This window comes from Piliocolobus tephrosceles, chromosome 9 (assembly GCF_002776525.5).
Source record: "Piliocolobus tephrosceles isolate RC106 chromosome 9, ASM277652v3, whole genome shotgun sequence".
NCBI classification, from domain to species: Eukaryota; Metazoa; Chordata; class Mammalia; order Primates; family Cercopithecidae; genus Piliocolobus; species Piliocolobus tephrosceles.
In genome coordinates, this window is record NC_045442.1 from 41,596,807 (window position 1) to 41,616,199 (window position 19,393).

At 41.5% G+C, this 19,393-nt stretch overlaps 1 protein-coding gene across 4 annotated transcripts in view; it reads left to right on the forward strand.

Annotated features, from left to right (window-relative positions):
• The window catches only part of CPEB3 (cytoplasmic polyadenylation element binding protein 3), a 256,834-nt gene that overhangs the window by 197,242 nt on the left and 40,199 nt on the right, over window positions 1-19,393 (forward strand). For 3 of the 4 annotated variants that reach the window (XM_023226243.1, XM_023226245.1, XM_023226244.2), the window contains exon 8: window positions 16,634-16,748. In XM_023226243.1, the coding sequence (XP_023082011.1) occupies window positions 16,634-16,748 (115 nt within the window). Of the gene's footprint in view, window positions 1-16,633; window positions 16,987-19,393 lie in introns of those variants that run through there. The other variant, XM_023226246.1, reaches the window with a different exon arrangement.

Below are 19,393 nucleotides of genomic sequence, written 5' to 3' on the forward strand. Positions count from 1 at the left end.
GCCCTCATTCTGTTGTTTCGTTCTTTCTGACCCTCCCTGGATTTCTTCTTGGAAATACACCATGTTCCAAAATGACCTTGCAGATTTTCTACCCTTTGTCTTTCTTTCTCATCGTTTCCCCTCAAACTCCTATTCCCTTTGGAACAGATTAATCAGATTGTTTTTCTAATGCAGAACCTGGTAGTGAGGTCTCCTTTCACCTATCTTGTCCAGGATCATGCTTGTTTTTTTAACTCAAATGAATTCCAAATTTGTGGATTTCAGATTGTGTTAGGGAGATATTTTTGGTCAATGACTACCTTTTGTTAAATGACTCAAACTCAACTCAGACTGTTCTGTGCGTAGTTCTGGTCCTGAAAGATTGCAGAAGGAACTGTATTTATGGCCTGATTAGTTGACTTCCTCAGTTCCAAAGAATGGGAAGACAAATTGGCAAGAGCAAGAAGAGATATTGAGGAGCTTCTAGATCTATGATTTTTTTTCCTTCTCCAGTAAGAGGAGTTTCATAGCTCAGGTATCCCAGGCATATGAGAAGACAGCTGTGTCCGTGTGCAGCTGTGTCCAAGGATTCCAGTGAAGCAGGCAGACATTGTTCACAGTGGTCACTCTCATCAGAGTGACTCTACTTTTTGAATATATTAATAGATGGAACCTAAAGGTTCAAGACAGCAAGCTAATAGAGCAAGGGACCTAGAAGTTCTATCGGAGATAGGGACTGAAAAAGAGTAATCTTGAAAAGACGGTGGGGAAGGAGCTATTTAAGATTCTAGAACATGTTGGCCGGAGATGTGGGATAGCAAACACCTTGAAAGGAATATTAGAGGAGTTTCCTGCTTCCTGTTCCTTATGATTTATTTATAGCGTGATCACAGTTTCTCTATATCCTGAAATACGACAGAATGATTTTGCTATAAATTTAATAACCATATTACCAAACTAAAGTATGCTTATGTGGGGATCCGTTCTTTACGTTATTGCTCAGGTAATGTGGTCATCCACTTAAAACTTGAAAAACAGGCCGGGCGCGGTGGCTCAAGCCTGTAATCCCAGGACTTTGGGAGGCCGAGACGGGCGGATCACGAGGTCAGAAGATCGAGACCATCCTGGCTAACACGGTGAAACCCCATCTCTACTAAAAAATACAAAAAACTAGCCAGGCGAGGTGGCAGGCACCTGTAGTCCCAGATACTCGGGAGGCTGAAGCAGGAGGATGGCGTAAACCCAGGAGGCGGAGCTTGCAGTGAGCTGAGATTGCGCCACTGCACTCCAGCCCGGGCGACAGAGCGAGACTCTGTCTCAAAAAAAAAAAAAAAAAAAAACTTGAAAAACAAAAATTGAAAAGAATAAGGAATAAGGATAATAATAAGAATAAGGAATCTGGAAATAAAGGCCAATTTAATTCTTCAGTTTTTAATTCTGTCCCATCTGTCTATCATTCTGGTGTTTCCTCCCCCTGTTTATATATCAGTGGGATTTGTAGCACTTTTCAGTCATTCCTCTTTAGCTACAAAAGCAGTCCAGATCCTTTTCCCAGCTATTTAAGACCTTCCCAGTCTGGCTTCAATTTTTTCCAACTTTGCCTTTTTCTGCTTTCATTCTGAACCCCATATTTTAACCAAACGGAAATATCTATGCTCTCATCTTGATTTCTTTCTCTCTTTCTCCCTTTCTTTCTCTCTTTCTCTTTCTCTCTTTCTTTCTTTCTTTCTTTCTTTCTTTCTTTCTCTCTCTCTCTTTCTCTCTCTCTCTTTCTTTCCTTTCTCTCTCTCTCTCTCTCTTTTTCTTTTTCTTTTTCTTCTTTTTCTTTTTGAGACAAAGTCTTGCTCTATTGCCTAGGCTGGAGTGCAGTGGTGCAGTCTCAGCACACTGCAGCCTCTACCTTCTGGATTCAAGTGATTCACCTGCCTCAGGTAGCTGGGATTACAGGCATGTGTCACCACACCTGGCTAATTTTTGTACTTTTAGTAGAGATGGGGTTTCACCATTTTGGCCAGGCTGGTCTCAAACTCCTCATCTCAGGTGATCTACCCACCTTGGACTCCCAAACTGCTAGGATTACAGGCGTGTGCCACTGTGCCCGGCCTCCCATCTCAATTTCTAATTCCTACCTTTATTTCAAGACTCCTCACAAATGCCATCTCTTTCATGAATCCTTCCCTGATCACCACATCATGTATCGTGAATGTTACCTATTATTGTAGCTATCTCCAGCCCCATCTAGAGCCATCTTTTTAAAATGGTGTGCCTTCCTTCAGACTGTCTTTGAGTACCTGCTGTGGTCAAGGCACAGTACTGGTTACTGTGAATCAGAACTTACTATAAGTTGATATAAAATCTTGTGTCTGTAAGTATAGGCTGGGTGCAGTGGCTCATGTCTGTAATCCCAGCACTTTGGGAGGCTGAGGTGGGTGGATCACTTGAGGTCAGGAGTTCGAGACCAGCCTGGCCAACATGGTGAAACCCTGTCTCTGTTAAAAATACAAAACTTAGCCAGGCATGGTGGCGGGCGCCTCTAATTCCAGCTACTCGGGAGGCTGAGGCACAAGAATCGCTTGAACCCAGGAGGCGGAGGTTGCAGTGAGCTGACATTGCACCATCGCACTCCAGCCTGGGCGGCAGAGTGAGACTCTATCTCAAAAATAAATAAATTAATTAATTAATTCAATTAAATTAAAAATACACAAATTAGTCAGGCATGGGGGCAGATGCCTGTAATCCCAGCTACTGGTGGGCTGTGGCAGGAGGATCGCTTGAACCCGGGAGGCAGAGGTTGCAGTGAGCTGAGATCGGGCTACTGCACTCCAGCCTGGGAGACAAAGCAGGACTCAGTCTCAAAAACAAAAAACAAAAAAAACAAAAACCCCACAAAACAAGTATATAAATACACAGTGTCTATAGAACCTAGCACATAAAAGGTTCTCAAATATTTACCAAAGTAGCAAAGATAAAAGAATAAGATACAGATTATGTACTTTGGAGAGTTCATCTATACCTAGAATGATGAAAGAAAACTTCCTGGATGAAGTGTCATTGAATTAGGCTTGAAAGATGAGGAGAATGTGGAGTTGGCCAAGAGAAGGGTGGAAGTATAGGGAATAGAAATTTCAGAGAAAGGTAAAAACATGAACACAGAAATGGGAAATTGTGTGACATGAATGGAGAATATTTAGGTTGGTTAGATGGAGCACAAATACATGAACGGGAATAGAGAGAAGTTAAATTGAGCAAAATAGATAGAGACTAAGTTATAGGGCACCTTGATTGATTGCCTCAATCCTTCATTTGTGATGTATTTACTAAAGGTATTTCATTCTTTGCTTGGTACTTCTTAACACATACTACAATTTTATCTTGGTCCATTCGAGTCTGGTTTTGTATGTCCATCTTAGAATTCACGGCTAAGCCATATCAGCATGTGTGTCATATCCCACCTTGGAAATCTTGAGCATTTCTTATCTTGATTTATTTATTTGTTTCTTGAATTCTTGGTCTAAATTATGGTTTGGGGCTGGGCACGGTGGCTCTTGCCTGTAATCTCAGCATTTTGGGAGGCTGAGGCAGGAGGATTGCTTGAGGTCAGGAGTTCGAGGCTTCAGTGAGCTGTGATCACACCAGTGCACTCCAGCATAGGCAACAGCAAGATCCTGTCTCTAAAAAAAGAAAAGAAAAGAAAGAAATCATGGTTTGGACACCTTCCATCATAGGAATTTCTTCAAAGAAGGCATTTCTTTTCCAAAGTGAGAGAAGTATCTCCTATTCATTATACATTTGATTTTTTTGCCCTGGGTCTCTGAATCTGCAAATTGGTCCAGAGTTTCTTAGTGCTCGAATCTTTGGAAGCTGTATTTTTTTCCAGGGAGGTCTAAAAAATGTTGCATTTCCAGCTGGGTGTGGTGGCTCACGTCTGTAATCTCAGCACTTTGGGAGGCCGAGGCGGGCGGATTATGAGGTCAGGAGATCGAGACCATCCTGGCTAACACGGTGAAACCCCATCTCTGCTAAAAATACAAAAAAAAAAAAAAAAAAAAATTAGCTAGGCATGGTGGCAGGTGCCTGTAGTCCCAGCTAGTCAGAAGGCTGAGGCAGGAGAATGGTGTGAACCTGGTAGGTGGGGCTTGCAGTGAGCCAAGATCGTGCCACTGCACTCCAGCCTGGGTGACAGAGCAAGACTCTGTCTCAAAAAAAAAAAAAAAAAAACAGTTGCATTTCCATTGTACTAAATGATAGCTAGTGGACAAAATAGCCAATGCCACCCCTTAAGGGATAATGTTCAGTGTTTTCAGTGTTCTGAAGAATACTTCTCCCATCAAAGACTAATCTCTTGAGAGGATCGTTGACAAAAGGTTTCCTCATAATGGTAATAGGTGTCATTTTTTGAGCACTTTGTGCATTGTATATCCATTTTGTCTTTTAATTAAAGTTTCCTTAGCCAAAATCATTTGGGAAACATTGATATATTAAGGTTCTGAGAAGTCTTACAATATATACATTTGTGTAAAATTGTTTAATCCAGCATTTTACATACCTGCTTTGGGGATGATACTGGTGTAGATTCCTATGGAATTAGTATTCCATGAAGCTCATTCAAAGAATAGGCATCTTCCCAGGAAAAACTTCGGTAACCTGAACTTTTATGTGTACATTCCTCTCAAGAGTTTTAGTGATCAGCATGCCAGTAACAACATCCTTGTCCTAGTACCATGGAGCTGAAAGTTCATATTTATGTAGACATTGGACTAAGTTGTCTGGCTGGAGTACAAGATTGCCTGAGACTGTGAACCTGAAAGTTAAAATAGATGGATACAGTGCTAGTTTCACTGCTAACTCATTTTTCTCGAGCTTTGCTAACTGCTGGTTTTGTTAATAGGTCCAACAAATGTCGGTTGGTCATTTCTTGATGCATTGCAAATAGGCATAAAGAGTTTGGAGAAAAAAGAGTTGTTAATCACTCACCAGTAAAAATTCATGTTGTCTTGTCCAGGAGACTCTCTGGAAGCTGTGACTGGTGGCCAGTAGCCTGGAGGACAGGGAGTCTTGCAGGCACACAACATGATTGTAGTGGAAAGAGTACATGTAGACTGTTTTATAAAACCTGGAATTCAGTTCCGAGATGACTTCCCTCTTCTGATCCTTAGCTTCCTTAGCTCTAAAGTAGGGAGAATTTTTAGAGCATATGGTGTGGTGCTGTTTAAGTGTGACTGTAAAATGCCCAGCACAGTAGTGCAATATAAGTGCTCAAACGTGCTGTTGATTTCTTTTTTCTTTCAAAAGAGAATCAGCTGTCATGTTTATGCTTTCTGAGTGATGTAGCAGCATCAGCAGTGATGATGAACACTAGATAATTTTGATCACTGAGTGGGTCTCACCTCGTGGCATCAGAAATTTGCACTCATTAAGCCCAAGACCTTGGGCATTCACTGGTGACCAAATACATCCTATTTTCCTACCCCTGGAAGGTAGCTCTCAGTGGAGTGAGGAGAGTGATCTGGGAGTTGTGGAAGAACAGCTGCTGGACATGTTTTGTGACACCAGTTTCAGACCCTCAGGAAAACATTTGTTTACACACCAAACTTGCACAGAGCACTCATTAAAGGTTAGGCACTGTGCTGGGCAGTTGGGATCCACACAAATATATGGTTTCAGCCTTAGAGGATCTTAGAGTCCAATAGAGGGAAATAGACATATGACCAGTAAGTGACCTAAGGAGCCACAGATGCTCTGAAAACCTGAAAGTTAAAATAGCTGGATGGAAGTATTAGAGGGAGTAGTTGTGATGGGGAGAGCGCTCCAAGAGCAGAGTACTCAGATGTTTCTGAGATAGTCAGAAAAGCCTTTAGAGAGAAGGTGTTGACTTGAGTCTTCTGGGCATAGCATTTAGTTGATAATGGCTTTATTAAATCAAATACAGTGCTAAGATATGCATAACCATTTTCATGGGTCAGTTTATGCATGCTCTATTTCTGCACTGAGTGCCCTTATGAAGCAGTGTACTGAATTGTTCGAATTGTTCATCAGTAACTGAAGGTCCCAAAGGGGTTGTAAAGCCTGTAGTCGCCTTGCGTCAGATAATAGGCTCTGCAGCCTGGTGATGGGGGTAGGAGTTTCCTTTTTGTATCTGGACTATTTCTTAAACCTGAGGGTGGACTTGGAGTGTCCAAGGAGGACATGAAAGAATTTCCTAGGGTTACTTTTGGTTCCCTGTCTAGGAAGAATCCTGGCTATTTTGACGAAGATTTTCTACTTCTACTTGGAGACTACTTCTACCTAGGGAATGGGAAGAATAGTCTGAATGTGAGAGTTACGGCTTTTTGCCTTGAGGCCTGACGGAGGTCTGACTGAAGCCCCCAGAGCTACCTGGGATATAGAAGTCTTACTAAGGCCAAAGACTCTGATTAGCTGTTCCTTTCTCTCGACTACCCCCAGAAGATGCAGGGAAGGCCTCTCTTCCTCTTCAGCACTTGAGAATAATAGATAGTATCTAAACTCCTGAAACTGGCTAACCTATTTGTTAGGGAGCTATGTGGTCAAAATTATGTTGAAATGAGATGCCAATATCAGTGTGCTGTGAGGAGTCCAAACCACAATTATTATTGTGGCTCTTAGTTTTGGTGATTAATAACAAACCAACTCCTTATGCCATGGAAGAGATAAAGATGCCTCACAAACCACAAACTAGCTTGTTTGTTTATTTATTTATTTATTGAGACAGAGGCTGTCACCCAGGCTGGAGTGTAGTGGCATAATCTCAGCTCACTGCAACCTCCGCCTCCCAGGTTCAAGGGATTCTCTTGCCTCAGCATCCTGAGTAGCTGGAATTTCAGGCACACACCACCATGCCCAGCTAATTTTTGTATTTTTAGTAGAGACGGGGTTTCACCATGTTGGCCAGGCTGGTCTTGAACTCCTGACCTCAAGTGATCCACCTACCTTGGCCTCCCAAAATGCTGGGATTACATGTGTGAGCCACCACACCTGGCCACAAACTAGTTTATTTCTGATATTGCTGGGGCAATCCAGTCATTTTGTGAAGTCTGTGATGCTTAAAATAGAATTGCTGACAGCTGGGGTGGGTCTGAGTTCATCACCACTACAACTGAGCTGTTGCAGCTATATGTCAGCAGACCTGGGTTTAGCTGACTCATCCTGGCTATTGGGATGAGCTGGGGTGCTGCTGCTTGTTGGGGAGAGCAGTCCTGATGGTTCTGCAGTATTGTTTTTCCAATTTTTGTAGACTAAAAGGATTGTAGGATTGGGGAGAGAATAATGGAGACTTTTTTTCCTAAAGAGCTTGAGTTTGAAGGGTACTGAAAAGAGGAAAAGGAAAAAGGAAGTCAGAGTATAGGGGAAGTAACTGAGCTCTGAACCAGGTCCTTTATGGGAAAAAGAGCATATGGCTTTGAGGGGGTCTTTAGTCAGGTAGTTTCCCGAGCTGGCTGCCTGATTGCACTGTTGACACCGAACGGTTTGCCATTTGGAGCTGCATTGAGATGAACAGATGAAAATGAAATCCTATGCAGTAGGATGTTCATGTGATGGATGCTGTAACCTAAAGAAGGGACCATACAGAGTGAGAAGTTAAAAATGAGCTTGATGATATGTATTGGTAGATGAATATCTAAATACTAAATTGTAACTGAGAACTCCAGGTGTAAGGATATGTGGTTATGCTGAGAAATTTGAAGTCTTGAGGTTTGTGTTAGAAACAGTTCTTGGCCAGGTGCGGTGGCTTATGCCTGTAATCCCAGCACTTTGGGAGGCCGAGGCTGGTGGATCACGAGGTTATGAGATCGAGACCATCCTGGCTAAGACGGAGAAACTCCATCTCTACTAAAAATACAAAAAATTAGCCAGGCATGGTGGTGGGCGCCTGTAGTCCCAGCTACTCGGGAGGCTGAGGCAGGAGAATGGTGTGAACCCGGGAGGTGGAGCTTGCAGTGAGCTGAGATCGTGCTACTGCACTCCAGTCTGGGTGACAGAGTGAGACTGTCTCAAACAACAACAACAACAACAACAACAAAAACTGTTCTTATCGGCTGGGCGTGGTGGCTCACTCCTGTAATCCCAGCGCTTTGTTAGGCCAAGGCAGGTGGATCACCTGAGGTCAGGAGTTTGAGACCAGCCTGGCCAACCTGGTGAAACTCCGTCTCTACTAAAAATACAAAAATTAGCTGGGCATGGTGCCAGGCACCTGTAATCCCAGCTACTCAGGAGGCTGAGACAGGAAAATCACTTGAACCCAGGAGGTGGAGGTTGCAGTGAGCCGAAATTATGCCATTGCACTCCAGCCTGGGTGACAAGAGCAAGGCTCCATCAAAAAAAAAACAAAAAACAAACTATTTGTATTAAAACTATGTTTTCAAGCTGGGTGTGGTGGCTCACGCCTGTAACCCTAGCACTTTGGGAGGCCGAGGCGGGCGGATCACCTGAGGTCGGGAGTTTGAGCCCAGCCTGATCAACATGGAGAAACCCTGTCTCTACTGAAAATACAAAAAAATTAGCCAGGCGTGGTGGCGCATGCCTGTAATCTCAGCTACTTGAGAGGCTGAGGCACGAGAATCACTTGAACCCGGGAGGTGGAGGTTGTGGTGAGCAGAGATTGTGCCATTGCACTCCAGCCTGGGCAACAAGAGTAAAACTCTTGTCTCAAAAAAAAAAAAAAAAAAACAACTATGTTTTCTCCTTGCTGCCTGGGGGGAAAACAAATATGTTTTCTCCCTGCTGCAAGGAGGGAAAACAGAAACAAAAAATTGTGTTTTCTCTTATCCTGTAATTAAATTAGATACAACAAAAATATTTTCCTGAGAGAAGGGCTGGTTCTGTCGTCCAGGCTGGAGTGCAGTGTCTTCATCACAACTCACTGCAACCTCAAACTCCAGGGCCTAAACGATCTTCCCACCTTAGCCACCACACCTAGCTAATTTTAAAAAGGTTTTCATAGAGACAGGGTGTCACTATGCTGCCCAGGCTGGTCTTGAACTCCTGGCCTCAAGTGGTCCTTCAGCCTTGGCCTTCCAAAGTACTGAGATTATATAGGCATGAGCCACCATGCCTGGCCAAAAATGCTTTTTTTTTTTTTTGAGACGGAGTTTCACTGTCCAGGCTGGAGTGCAATGGCATGATCTCAGTTCACTGCAACCTCCGCCTCCCGGATTCAGGCAATTCTCCTGCCTCAGCCTTCCAAGAAGCTGGGATTATAGGCACCTGCCACCAAACCCAGCTAATTTTTTGTATTTTTTTTTTTTTTTTTAGTAGAAATGGGGTTTCACCGTGTTGGCCAGGCTGGTCTCAAACTCCTGACCTCAGGTGATCCACCCGCCTCGGCGTCCCAAAGTGCTGGGATTACAGACATGAGCCACTGTGCCTGGCCAAAAATGCATTTTATATTTAATTTTAACTAAGAGGTTCTGGTCAATTGTCAATGAAATTTTCTTTTTAGGAAATGATGTTATCATATAACATTCTGATTGAAGAAGTAACCCATAGTAGAGGGCAGACACAGTGGCTCACGCCTATAATCCTAGCACTTTGGGAGGCTGAGGTGGGTGGATTGCTTGGGCCCCTAAGTTCAAGATCAGCCTGGGCAACACGGCAAAAACCCTGTCTCTACAAAAAATACAAAAATTAGCTGGGCATGGTGGCGCATGCCTGTACTCCATGTACTACTGTACTCTAGCCTGGGTGACAGAGTGAGACCCTGTCTCAAAAAAAAAAAAAAAAAAGGCGACGAAAAGACCCATATTGCATGTCTTGTTTTTCCTAGCCCTTGACCTAATCTTATCCCTATTAATGACCTTTAGTTTTACGTAGGATGAAACTTTAGTTTTTATATGGAACTATAATTATTTTACTCTTTATTGATAAAAATTTCAAACTGGGCCAGGCATGGTGGCTCATGCCTGTAATCCCAGCACTTTGGGAGGCTGAGGCGGGTGGATCACTTGAGGTCAGGAGTTTGAGACCAGCCTGGCCAACATGGTGAAACCCTGTCTCTACTAAAAATACAAAAGCTAACCAGGCTTTGGGGCAGGTGCCTGTAATCCCAGCTACTTGGGAGACCGAGGCAGGAGAATTGCTTGAACCCGGGAGGCAGAGGTTGCAGTGAGCCAAGATTGCACCACTACACTCCAGCCTGAGTGACAGAGCAAGACTCCATCTAAAAAAAAAAAAAAAAAAAAAAAAAAACAAGAAAAAGAAAAATAGTCAAACTGGTTTGGTAACATATCTTTTATACAGTTTAGCCAGAAACTTTCAGTTCTTTGAACAACTATCTAATGTTTCAGTTTAGTATACTCTTAACCATTTAAAGTTAATCTCTATAGAAGCAGACTTTTCAGAGCAATAGCAAGAAATAAGGAAAAGGCCAGGGATGGAGTGAAGTTTCTGAAAACTTGACGCTGAGACAGGCAGTCACCTGATGATGAGACCATCCTGACCAACATGGAGAAACCCCATCTCTACTAAAAATACAAAATTAGCCAGGCGTGGTCGTGCATACCTGTAATCGCAGCTACTTGGGAGGCTGAGACAGGAGAATCGCTTGAACCTGGAAGGCAGAGGTTGCGGTGAGCCGAGATTGTGCCATCACACTCCAACCCGGGGAAAAAAAGCGAAACACCAGCAAAAAAAAAAAAAAAAAAAAAAGGGTAAGGTATAGTAGGGCAGAATTGTTGGAAGTGTAGGTATTAATAGGTGTCATGCAAAAAAGGGGTCTGTGGAAATAATTTTAGAAATGCTGAGTTAAACAACATCGAACAGATTTTTTTTTTTTTTTTTTGAGGCAGAGTTTCGCTCTTGTTGCCCAGGCTGGAGTGCAATGGTGTGATCTTGGCCCACCACAGCATCCACCTTCTGAGTTCAAGCAATTCTCTTGCCTCAGCCTCCCAAGTAGCTGGGATTACCGGCATGCACCACCACGCCTGACTGATTTTGTGTTTTTAGTAGATACGGGGTTTCACCATGCTGGTCAGGCTGGTCTCGAACTCCTGACCTCAGGTGATCCACCCACCTTGGCCTCCCAAAGTACTGGGATTACAGGTATGAGCCACTGCACCTGGATGAACAGATTTCTATAGAATTTCTTAGAGCCTTTAATTAAGTACACTAATGGATGCCATGAAACGCCAAGAAGGAGAAGATAATCTACAGCTTTTCCCCAACACTGCTTATCTGGCAGACCAACCTTAGGGACCCATGTTCCACAGAACACACTTTGAGAAACCTTGAAAAGGAATGTTAGTGATTTCACTACTAACTGTTGATATTATTAATGTTAAATTCTTTTAGATTTCTTGAAGGCTGATGTTAAAATCACTATATGATATAAATTATTATATTTATAGCACTCAGCACTGTGGTTTTTGTCTTTATTCCTAAAAAGATTTTTCCTTTAGAGATAAGCAGTTATATGAAACAGAAGATAAGAATTTAGAAGATAATGTAATTCAGCCAAAAGTAGTCCTCAGGAGAGCTTCCACAGGAATACGTGCTTTAGAGAGAAACTAAAGAAAAACGATTTTTGAATTTTCTCTCATATATGCTAATGGAACAAAACCTTCCATCATTGTGAGCTGTGTGGTAACTAAACTCTTCAAGCCAAAGATCATGGACTGGATGGGGCCCGTGGCATAGATCTGGTCTGCAGATAGTTTTATTTAGCCTGTATAGTGACTTTTAACATTTGAATTAGTTCCTATTTTAGAATCTTGAAGTTTCACTTAAAAATCTGAATTTCTAGCCACTCTTGAAAAATGGAAAAAGTCTGACAATACATACACAAGTAGTAACTACTTGCTGGAGCTGAAAAGTATTTTACTCCAGTGTGTTACTGCCTGCGTACTAACCCAAACGTGGCTTGACATTTGTGCTACCTGTCTGACCCTATGGTCATTTGAGTTTGTGTGACCCCCTACTGTAAGGATATGGCATGGCCCAAGAGCTGAAGCTTCCCAAAGGATACTGTAGCCCCTCTTTTTATATTTTTATTTTTATTTTATTTTGAGACAGGGTCTCACTCTGTCACCCAGGCTGGAGTGCAGTGGTGCAATCTTGGCTCACTGCAACCTCTGCCTCCCAGGTTCAAGTGATTCTCCTGCCTCAGCTTTCTGAGTAGCTAGGTTTACCGGTGCCCGCCACCACACCTGGCCAATTTTTGTATTTTTAGTAGAGACCGGGTTTCACCATGTTGGCCAGGCTGTTGTCAAACTCCTGACTTCAAATGATCCGCCCAGCTCGGTCTCCCAAAGTGCCGGAATTACAGAAATGAGCCACTGCACCTGGCCAGCAACCTCTTTTTAGAGTCACCTTTACAAGCAAATGTGGTCAGGCTGCTCCAGGAAGAAGTGCGGGAATCATGTCAGGATAATTTAAGGGAATCTTTACTGTTTCTGGGGGACATCCTTATACTTGTCCTCAGGATGCTGAGGCTCTTACTGCCCCTAAAGCGCCTACTTGACAACATACTGGAAGAATTGTTTCACTCACACACCTTCTTTGTCACACACACTCACAGAGTTAGCCCTATACAGTTGTTCCTAAGTTTGCATAAGGGATTTGTTCTAGGACCCCCCCTCAGATACCAAAATCCACAGATGCTCAAGTCCCTTATATAAAATAGCGTAACCTATGTGCATCCTCCCATACACTTTGAATTGTCTCTAGATTACTTATAATACCTAATACAACGTAAATGCTATATAAATAGTCGTTCTACTATAGTTTTAAAATTTGTGTTATTGTTACTGTTATTTTTGTTTTAAAACATATTCTAGGCCAGACATGGTGGCTCATGCCTGTAATCCCAGCACTTTGGGAGGCCGAGGCAGGTAGATCACCTGAGATCAAGAGTTTGAGACCAGCCTGGCCAACATGGTGAAACCCCATCTCTACTAAAAAAAAAAAAAAAAAAAAATCAGCCGGGTGTGGTGACACGCCCTAGCAACTCAGGAGGCTGAGGCAGGAGAATTGCTTGAACCTGTGAGGTGGAGGTTTCAGTGGGCTGAGATTGTGCCACTGCACTCCAGCCTGGGCGACAGAACGAGACTCCATATCAAAAAAAAAAAAAAAAAAGTTTTCTGTTTGAGATTGGCTGACCCTCGTTGCAGACTCAGAACCCTCAGATATGGAGGACCAGTTTTGTATAGAGAGAGGAAATTTATATTGAATTAGGACAGAATTATAATTTCATCTATTCTCAAAAATAATTATTAAACAAAGATAATTAAAAAGTGGTTATTTTATTTATACTCTCCACAAAATATTTGAATTAGCTTATAAAGTATGATATAACAATGAAGTATATATATACATATATATATATACACACACATACACACACACACAAAATCAGGACCAGAAAATATATCCAAACAAAGAGTAAGTCCAGAAGGATAGAACACGGATATTAGGACCTGAGGTCTGGAGAAACAGGCCTGATGTGAGAATGGGCTTAGATTTCAGAGAGAAACCAGAGTGTGAGTGTAACTTTTCATACAGATAGTACCACAATATTATTATTTGCTTAGTATATAGAGTGTGTTGATATTGTTCTATGTTGATTAATTCTGCAGAGCAACTGTTTTCTGGTGGCAGCTGGGAAATGTAGGTTTTGTGAATAGGGTTAATCAGCACTGTGTCTTGAGCTCTCTTCCTGTATTTTTACCTAATCTACAATGCCAAGAATAAAGGAATGGGTTGTGTGCAACGAGATGAAGTGAGGTCGGGGGTTGGGGAGTGGGCAGAAAAGGCAGTAGGCAATAATGAAAGCTCTCAGCAGGAAGGTTTGAGATCTTTTGCAGAGTTCTTTTGAGCAGTGGTAACCTACAGCTATTGATAAAAGGCTGTATTTCCTGTCTCAGTTAATTGAGCATGAAAGCAGACCACTGGATACTACACAAGAATAGTTTTCATTTTTTAAATAAAGTTATCTATGATCGAATGTAATTAACATAAAGTGATTGGAATTACCTTACCAGGTCCCTAAGCTGCCTTAACTGCTTTATTAGGAATGAGATCAGAAGAGAGATTGTGTGTAGAAAAAGATACATCTGTGTGTGTGTGTGTGTGTGTGTATGTGTGTATGTGTGTCATTAGAATCCTTGTTCTCACAGTGTCAGGAAATTATTGTGTATTAAATGAAAAAATTAGTAATAGGCAATAGGTCCTCATGAAGGCATTTAAAAGTAATGCTTTATGGTATTAGTGAATCTGCCTTTGTAGTAAATGTCAAGGGAATGATAATTTAGTCAAACAGACCAAAGTTTACACGGAAAGAACTGCATTTTTTTCATGCAATAAAGGTAGAGCAAATGTCTGAATGTGAACAGTATTGTAAACAGGTCCAAATTTTCAGGGTCTAGGGAAGAAATGGAGATTTTGTGTCTTCTGGCTAACTGGTGAGGGCAACAGTGTCATAAAAGGCAAAAAGTGGCTGGGCGCAGTGGCTCGCTCCAGTAATCCCAGCCCTTTGGGAGGCCAAGGTGGGCAGATCTCTTGAGGTCAGGAGTTTGAGACCACCCTGGCTAACATGGCGAAACCCTGTCTCTGCTAAAAATACAAGAATTACCCAGGTGTGGTGGCAGATGCCTATAATTCCAACTACTCAGGAGGCTGAGTCACGAGAATCACTTGAACCCAGGAGACGGCGGTTGCAGTGAGCCGAGATCATGCCACTGTACTCCAGCCTGGGCAATAAGGCAACACTCTGTCTCAAATAATAATAATAAAGGCAAAAAGTTAGGTGAGGGTGAATTTTGTAGCAATCTTAAAGAATGTGTAGACTGGCCAGGCATGGTGGCTTGTGCCTGTAATCCTAACAGTTTGGGAGGCCGAAGCGGGTAGATCTCCTGAGGTCAAGAGTTTGAGACCAGCTGGCCAACATGGTGAAACCTTGTCTCTACTAAAAATACAAAAATTAGCCTGGTGTGGTCGCGGTCACCTATAATCCCAACTACTTGGGAGGCCAAGGCAGGAGAATTCTCTTGAACCCGGGGGTTGGAGGTTGCATGAGCCAATATGGTGCCACTTTACTCCAGCCTGGGCAAAAAGGAGAAACTCCATCTCCAAAAAAAAGTAGACTGTTTCTAACTGAGCAATTCCAGTTTTAAAGTTAATTCAAAATTTTTGAAAGTATAATTGCCACAGGTGCTACCTTTCAAGTGGGAGTACTCCTGGGTATAAGCCAAGCCACATACGAAATTATCTCATATGTTTCCTTGCATTGAGTGTTGGTGTCTGAGCAAGGGGGGAAATGAACAATTCCATTAATACTAAGGAAATGAAAAGTCAACTTTTTTGTTTTCTATCTTAGTCATTAGTGGAGGGGAGGGGGAATGGCATGTTCCTTGAGGACAGATACCAGGTTCCCTTTCTGCACCCAGCCCGTTTCTCAGAGCATATTGGCTACTTGCCTAACTGGTTGGTTTTGAGGCAGTGCAGAATTTGCCTTCTCATGCAGGAGAATGTTTTTGTGTTTTTGTTTTGTTTTAAGCTATTCTTTGATAACATGTTTTAAGGTTTCATATATAAAATCATATACATAAAGGCTCATGTTTTAAGGTTAAAATTCTAATGAAATAACTTATTTTTTACTCTGTGATAAAATAGTACAGACTATGGGCACTAAGTCAGAGTCCCAGTTAAGAAAAATGACCAAATAGAAATATGCCATAAAGATTTCTTTTTCTACTTTAAACAAAATTTACTTAAACTTTGAGGCTTGCTTTAATTTAACCAGCCTTGTTTGTCAAAATCAGATAAATCCGAAAGAGATAACTCTCTCTGTCTTTTTTTTTTTTTCTCCGGAGGCAGTCTTGCTCTGTCACCCAGGCTGCAGTGCAGTGGCGTGATCTCGGCTCACTGCAACCTCTACCTGCTGGGTTCAAGTGATTCTCATGCCTCAGCCTCCTGAGTAGCTGGGACTATAGATGTGAGCCACTACACCCAGCTAGTTTTTGTATTTTCAGTAGAGACAGGGTTTCACCATGTTGGCCAGGCTGATCTCAAACTCCTGACCTTAAGGAATCTGCCTGCCTTGGCCTCCCAAAGTGCTGGGATTACAGGTGTGAGCCACCGTGCCTGACCAGAGAGTACTCTCTTTGTGCTATATTGTTATCTCTGGTAATTCTATGCCAACTTGCTGCGTGTTAATCTGTATTAAATCATATTGCTGAAAGATATGTTTGAATTTTGGAAGGTGATGAGAATTAAAAAGTCAGACATGGATAATTTTTAGAAAATACTCCTGATGTACTTTAGATGAACTCTTAAAACAAAGTGGTGTATTGTGACACGTTGTAAACAGTCTCTATCGTGTGTTAAAATGAATCTGATTCAAAATGCAGACTCTGTCTCTAAAAGCCTGCCTTACAATAAAAAAAAACACAGGCAGAGGTGGTTTCCAATGGTTTCATGGTATATGTCATATGTCTAGAGTGCTGAGTACAGTACCTGTAAGTAGATTCCCCAAGAGTTCTATTGAAAGGTACTTAATGCGGATTACATTAACTAATTAACTGGATTTTGTTTGGGTCATGTTCATTGTGAAATGCACAAATCAGTGGGTTTGTCTTTAGTCATCTTATTCTCATTTGGGGTTGCTGGAAATGAAGTAAGGACCAAGTAAACGACTTTTTTTCAGGTGCAAATTCGACCATGGAACCTAAGTGACAGTGACTTTGTAATGGATGGTTCTCAGCCTTTGGACCCCAGAAAAACTATCTTTGTTGGGGGAGTTCCACGACCCCTTCGAGCTGGTGAGTGGAAATAGTAACACCACAACAACAACAAAACCAACAACAACAAAATCCCCAATGCCTTTAGTCTTAAATATTTTCTAGTTTTCCAGTCAGCTATACATAGTCTCCAAAAAGAAGGCTGTCGTCGTTTTCACTGAGCTTTTTCAGGATTAAAGATTTTCTCCCAAAATGCTCTATTTTGTTATGGTGCAAAAGTGAATTTCATTAAACAGTTATGTTGAAAAAATGAATTTTATTTAGTGCTTTCCTATTTAATTGCTTATATAAAAAATAATAACACATTTGGCAGTGTGCATTCTTATGCCAGTCAGCATTGTTATGTATGACAGAAATCTGTCTTTTTGGAAGCTTCCCTGTTGTTTTTTTTTAAGTTACTTTCCAATGATGAAATAATTGTGCTGCTGGATTTGAGCAGAATCATAATTGACTGGAGAGTTTGAAGTGTTGTTGAACTGATGGCTTCAATACATATTTAAGTCCAAAGACAAATCCAATCAGCTGTGCATCAGCCTCCTAATAACCAGTATTAATGCCAGTGGAGTACAACAAAATTATTTCTAAGATCTAAGTTTTTGAAGCACTTAGAATAATTAAGTTTATTTTTTTAAAGTAAGACAAAAAATGTTACTGTTGCCACTGTAGTTGTGAAAGTACATTTCCTTTGTGTTATTTATATGCATATAGACTTAGTTCTACCTAAAAATTAAAACAAAAAGCAGAGATCATTAAAATCATGTTGTGAAACAGAATTATAAAATGTAACCTAACGTTATTTAGCTGTATGACTTTCGTGACTTCTTAATTCTGAAAGTTCCTCAACATTTCTAACATATTTATCCAAATCCCATCTCCAGCCTACACCTAAAAGATAACTTTAGACCTATATAAAGACATTAATAATTTCATTTTGAAGGACTTTTAAAACATTTTTTCTGACTGGGTCTTATTTTCTTCTTTCTAATGGAGAACTGTCAAATGAAAGATAGAAAGCAAAACAGCAGAGATGTTTCCCTTTTATCTGCAGTCGGAGAAGAAAGTCTAAGAAGGGCTAATTCAAATGTGAAAAGCATTATGAGATGGGGGCAAATGCAGACCTTTGTTTGTAAACTGTTTGTGCTTTTAAAAAAAATGGTGGGGGTGTTGTGGAATATTTCTGACTTTTTCTAACTAGTGTTATATTTAGGAGTGGAGAGGGGCAGAAATCCTTTTTCTTATTTTACAAATGGACAATCATAGCTAGTATTGTAGCTTTTCCTTTTGCAACTGACTACAAGCACAAATTAGTTTTTTTGTTTGTTTGTTTGTTTGAGACGGAGTCTCACTGTGTCCCCTAGACTGGAGTGCAGTGGTACCATCTCAGCTCACTGCAACCTCCGCCTCCTGGGTTCAAGGGATTCTCCAACCTCAGTCTCCCAAGTAGTTGGGACTATAGGTGTGTGCCACCATGCCTGGCTAATTTTTGTATTTCTAATAGAGACAGGGTTCTGCCACGTTGGTCAGGCTGGTCTCGAACTCCTGACGTCAGGTGATCCGCCCACCTCAGCCTCCTAAAGTGGCTGGGATTACAGGCGTGAGCCACCACATCTGGCCACAAATGAGTTTTTATGTTCTAGCCCCTTTCCTTTTTTTCCTAGATAGGAATCTGAAAAAATATTCTGAAAAAGTCCTGTAGTTATAAAAAATAACAGAACTGGCTGTAACTTCTTACATCTATCTTAAGGCACAGACATACAAGTTTATACATTAAACTTCAATTTGTATTATTCACTCTTTATTCTTCCTGTTTTAATGATTTGGAAGGATAGGTAAGGGCCTATATATTGTTTTTCTTCTGTAAATCCTGTGAAGATACCTTTTCCACACTTGCTGTATGATCACACCAACACTGCAAGAAGTGAACCCCTGGACCTGAAATTATATTCTTTAATATTTGTTGTCTGCAAGATGCCACAAATTCTAGGATTAGACAAGAATTATATTTAGTTGTCTAGTAAGAAATGGGATTTTGTGTTCCCTGACTAGATACTGTACTATACCTTTCGTAATTTGAAGTTCCTTTTTTTTTTTTGAGATGAATCTCACTCTGCCACCCTGGCCGGAGTGCAGCAGTACGATCTCGGCTCACTGCAACCTCCACCTCCTGGGTTCGGGCGATTCTCCTGCCTCAGCCTCACAAGTAGTTGCGACTACAGGCATCCGCCACCATGCCCGGCTATTTTGTATTTTTGGTAGAGACAGTGTCTCACTATGTTGGCCAGGCTGGTCTCAAATTCCTGACCTCGTGATCCACCCACCTCAGCCTCCCAAAGTGCTGGGATTACAGGTGTGAGCCGCTGTGCCCGGGCGAAGTTCTCTTTTTTCAACTACGCTAAAATGTTTTGTTTTTATAGTTATGTGGATAGTAATCTAAAATCACTTGTATTATTGATAGTGTTCCCCCATGCCAACACTTCCCTTAAGCGTAGCTAGTTTCTAGGTGGCAAAGTAATCTATATTATTGTCTTAGAATTTTACCATTCATCCCAAGACTTCTAGTTTAGAGGGCCATGTTATGAAGACAAAAAGTTAACATCTGCAACTTTTATCTATAATCATAGGAACTGGGTTTCTTTGAAACACGCTGAGCTTTGGGAACTGATGTA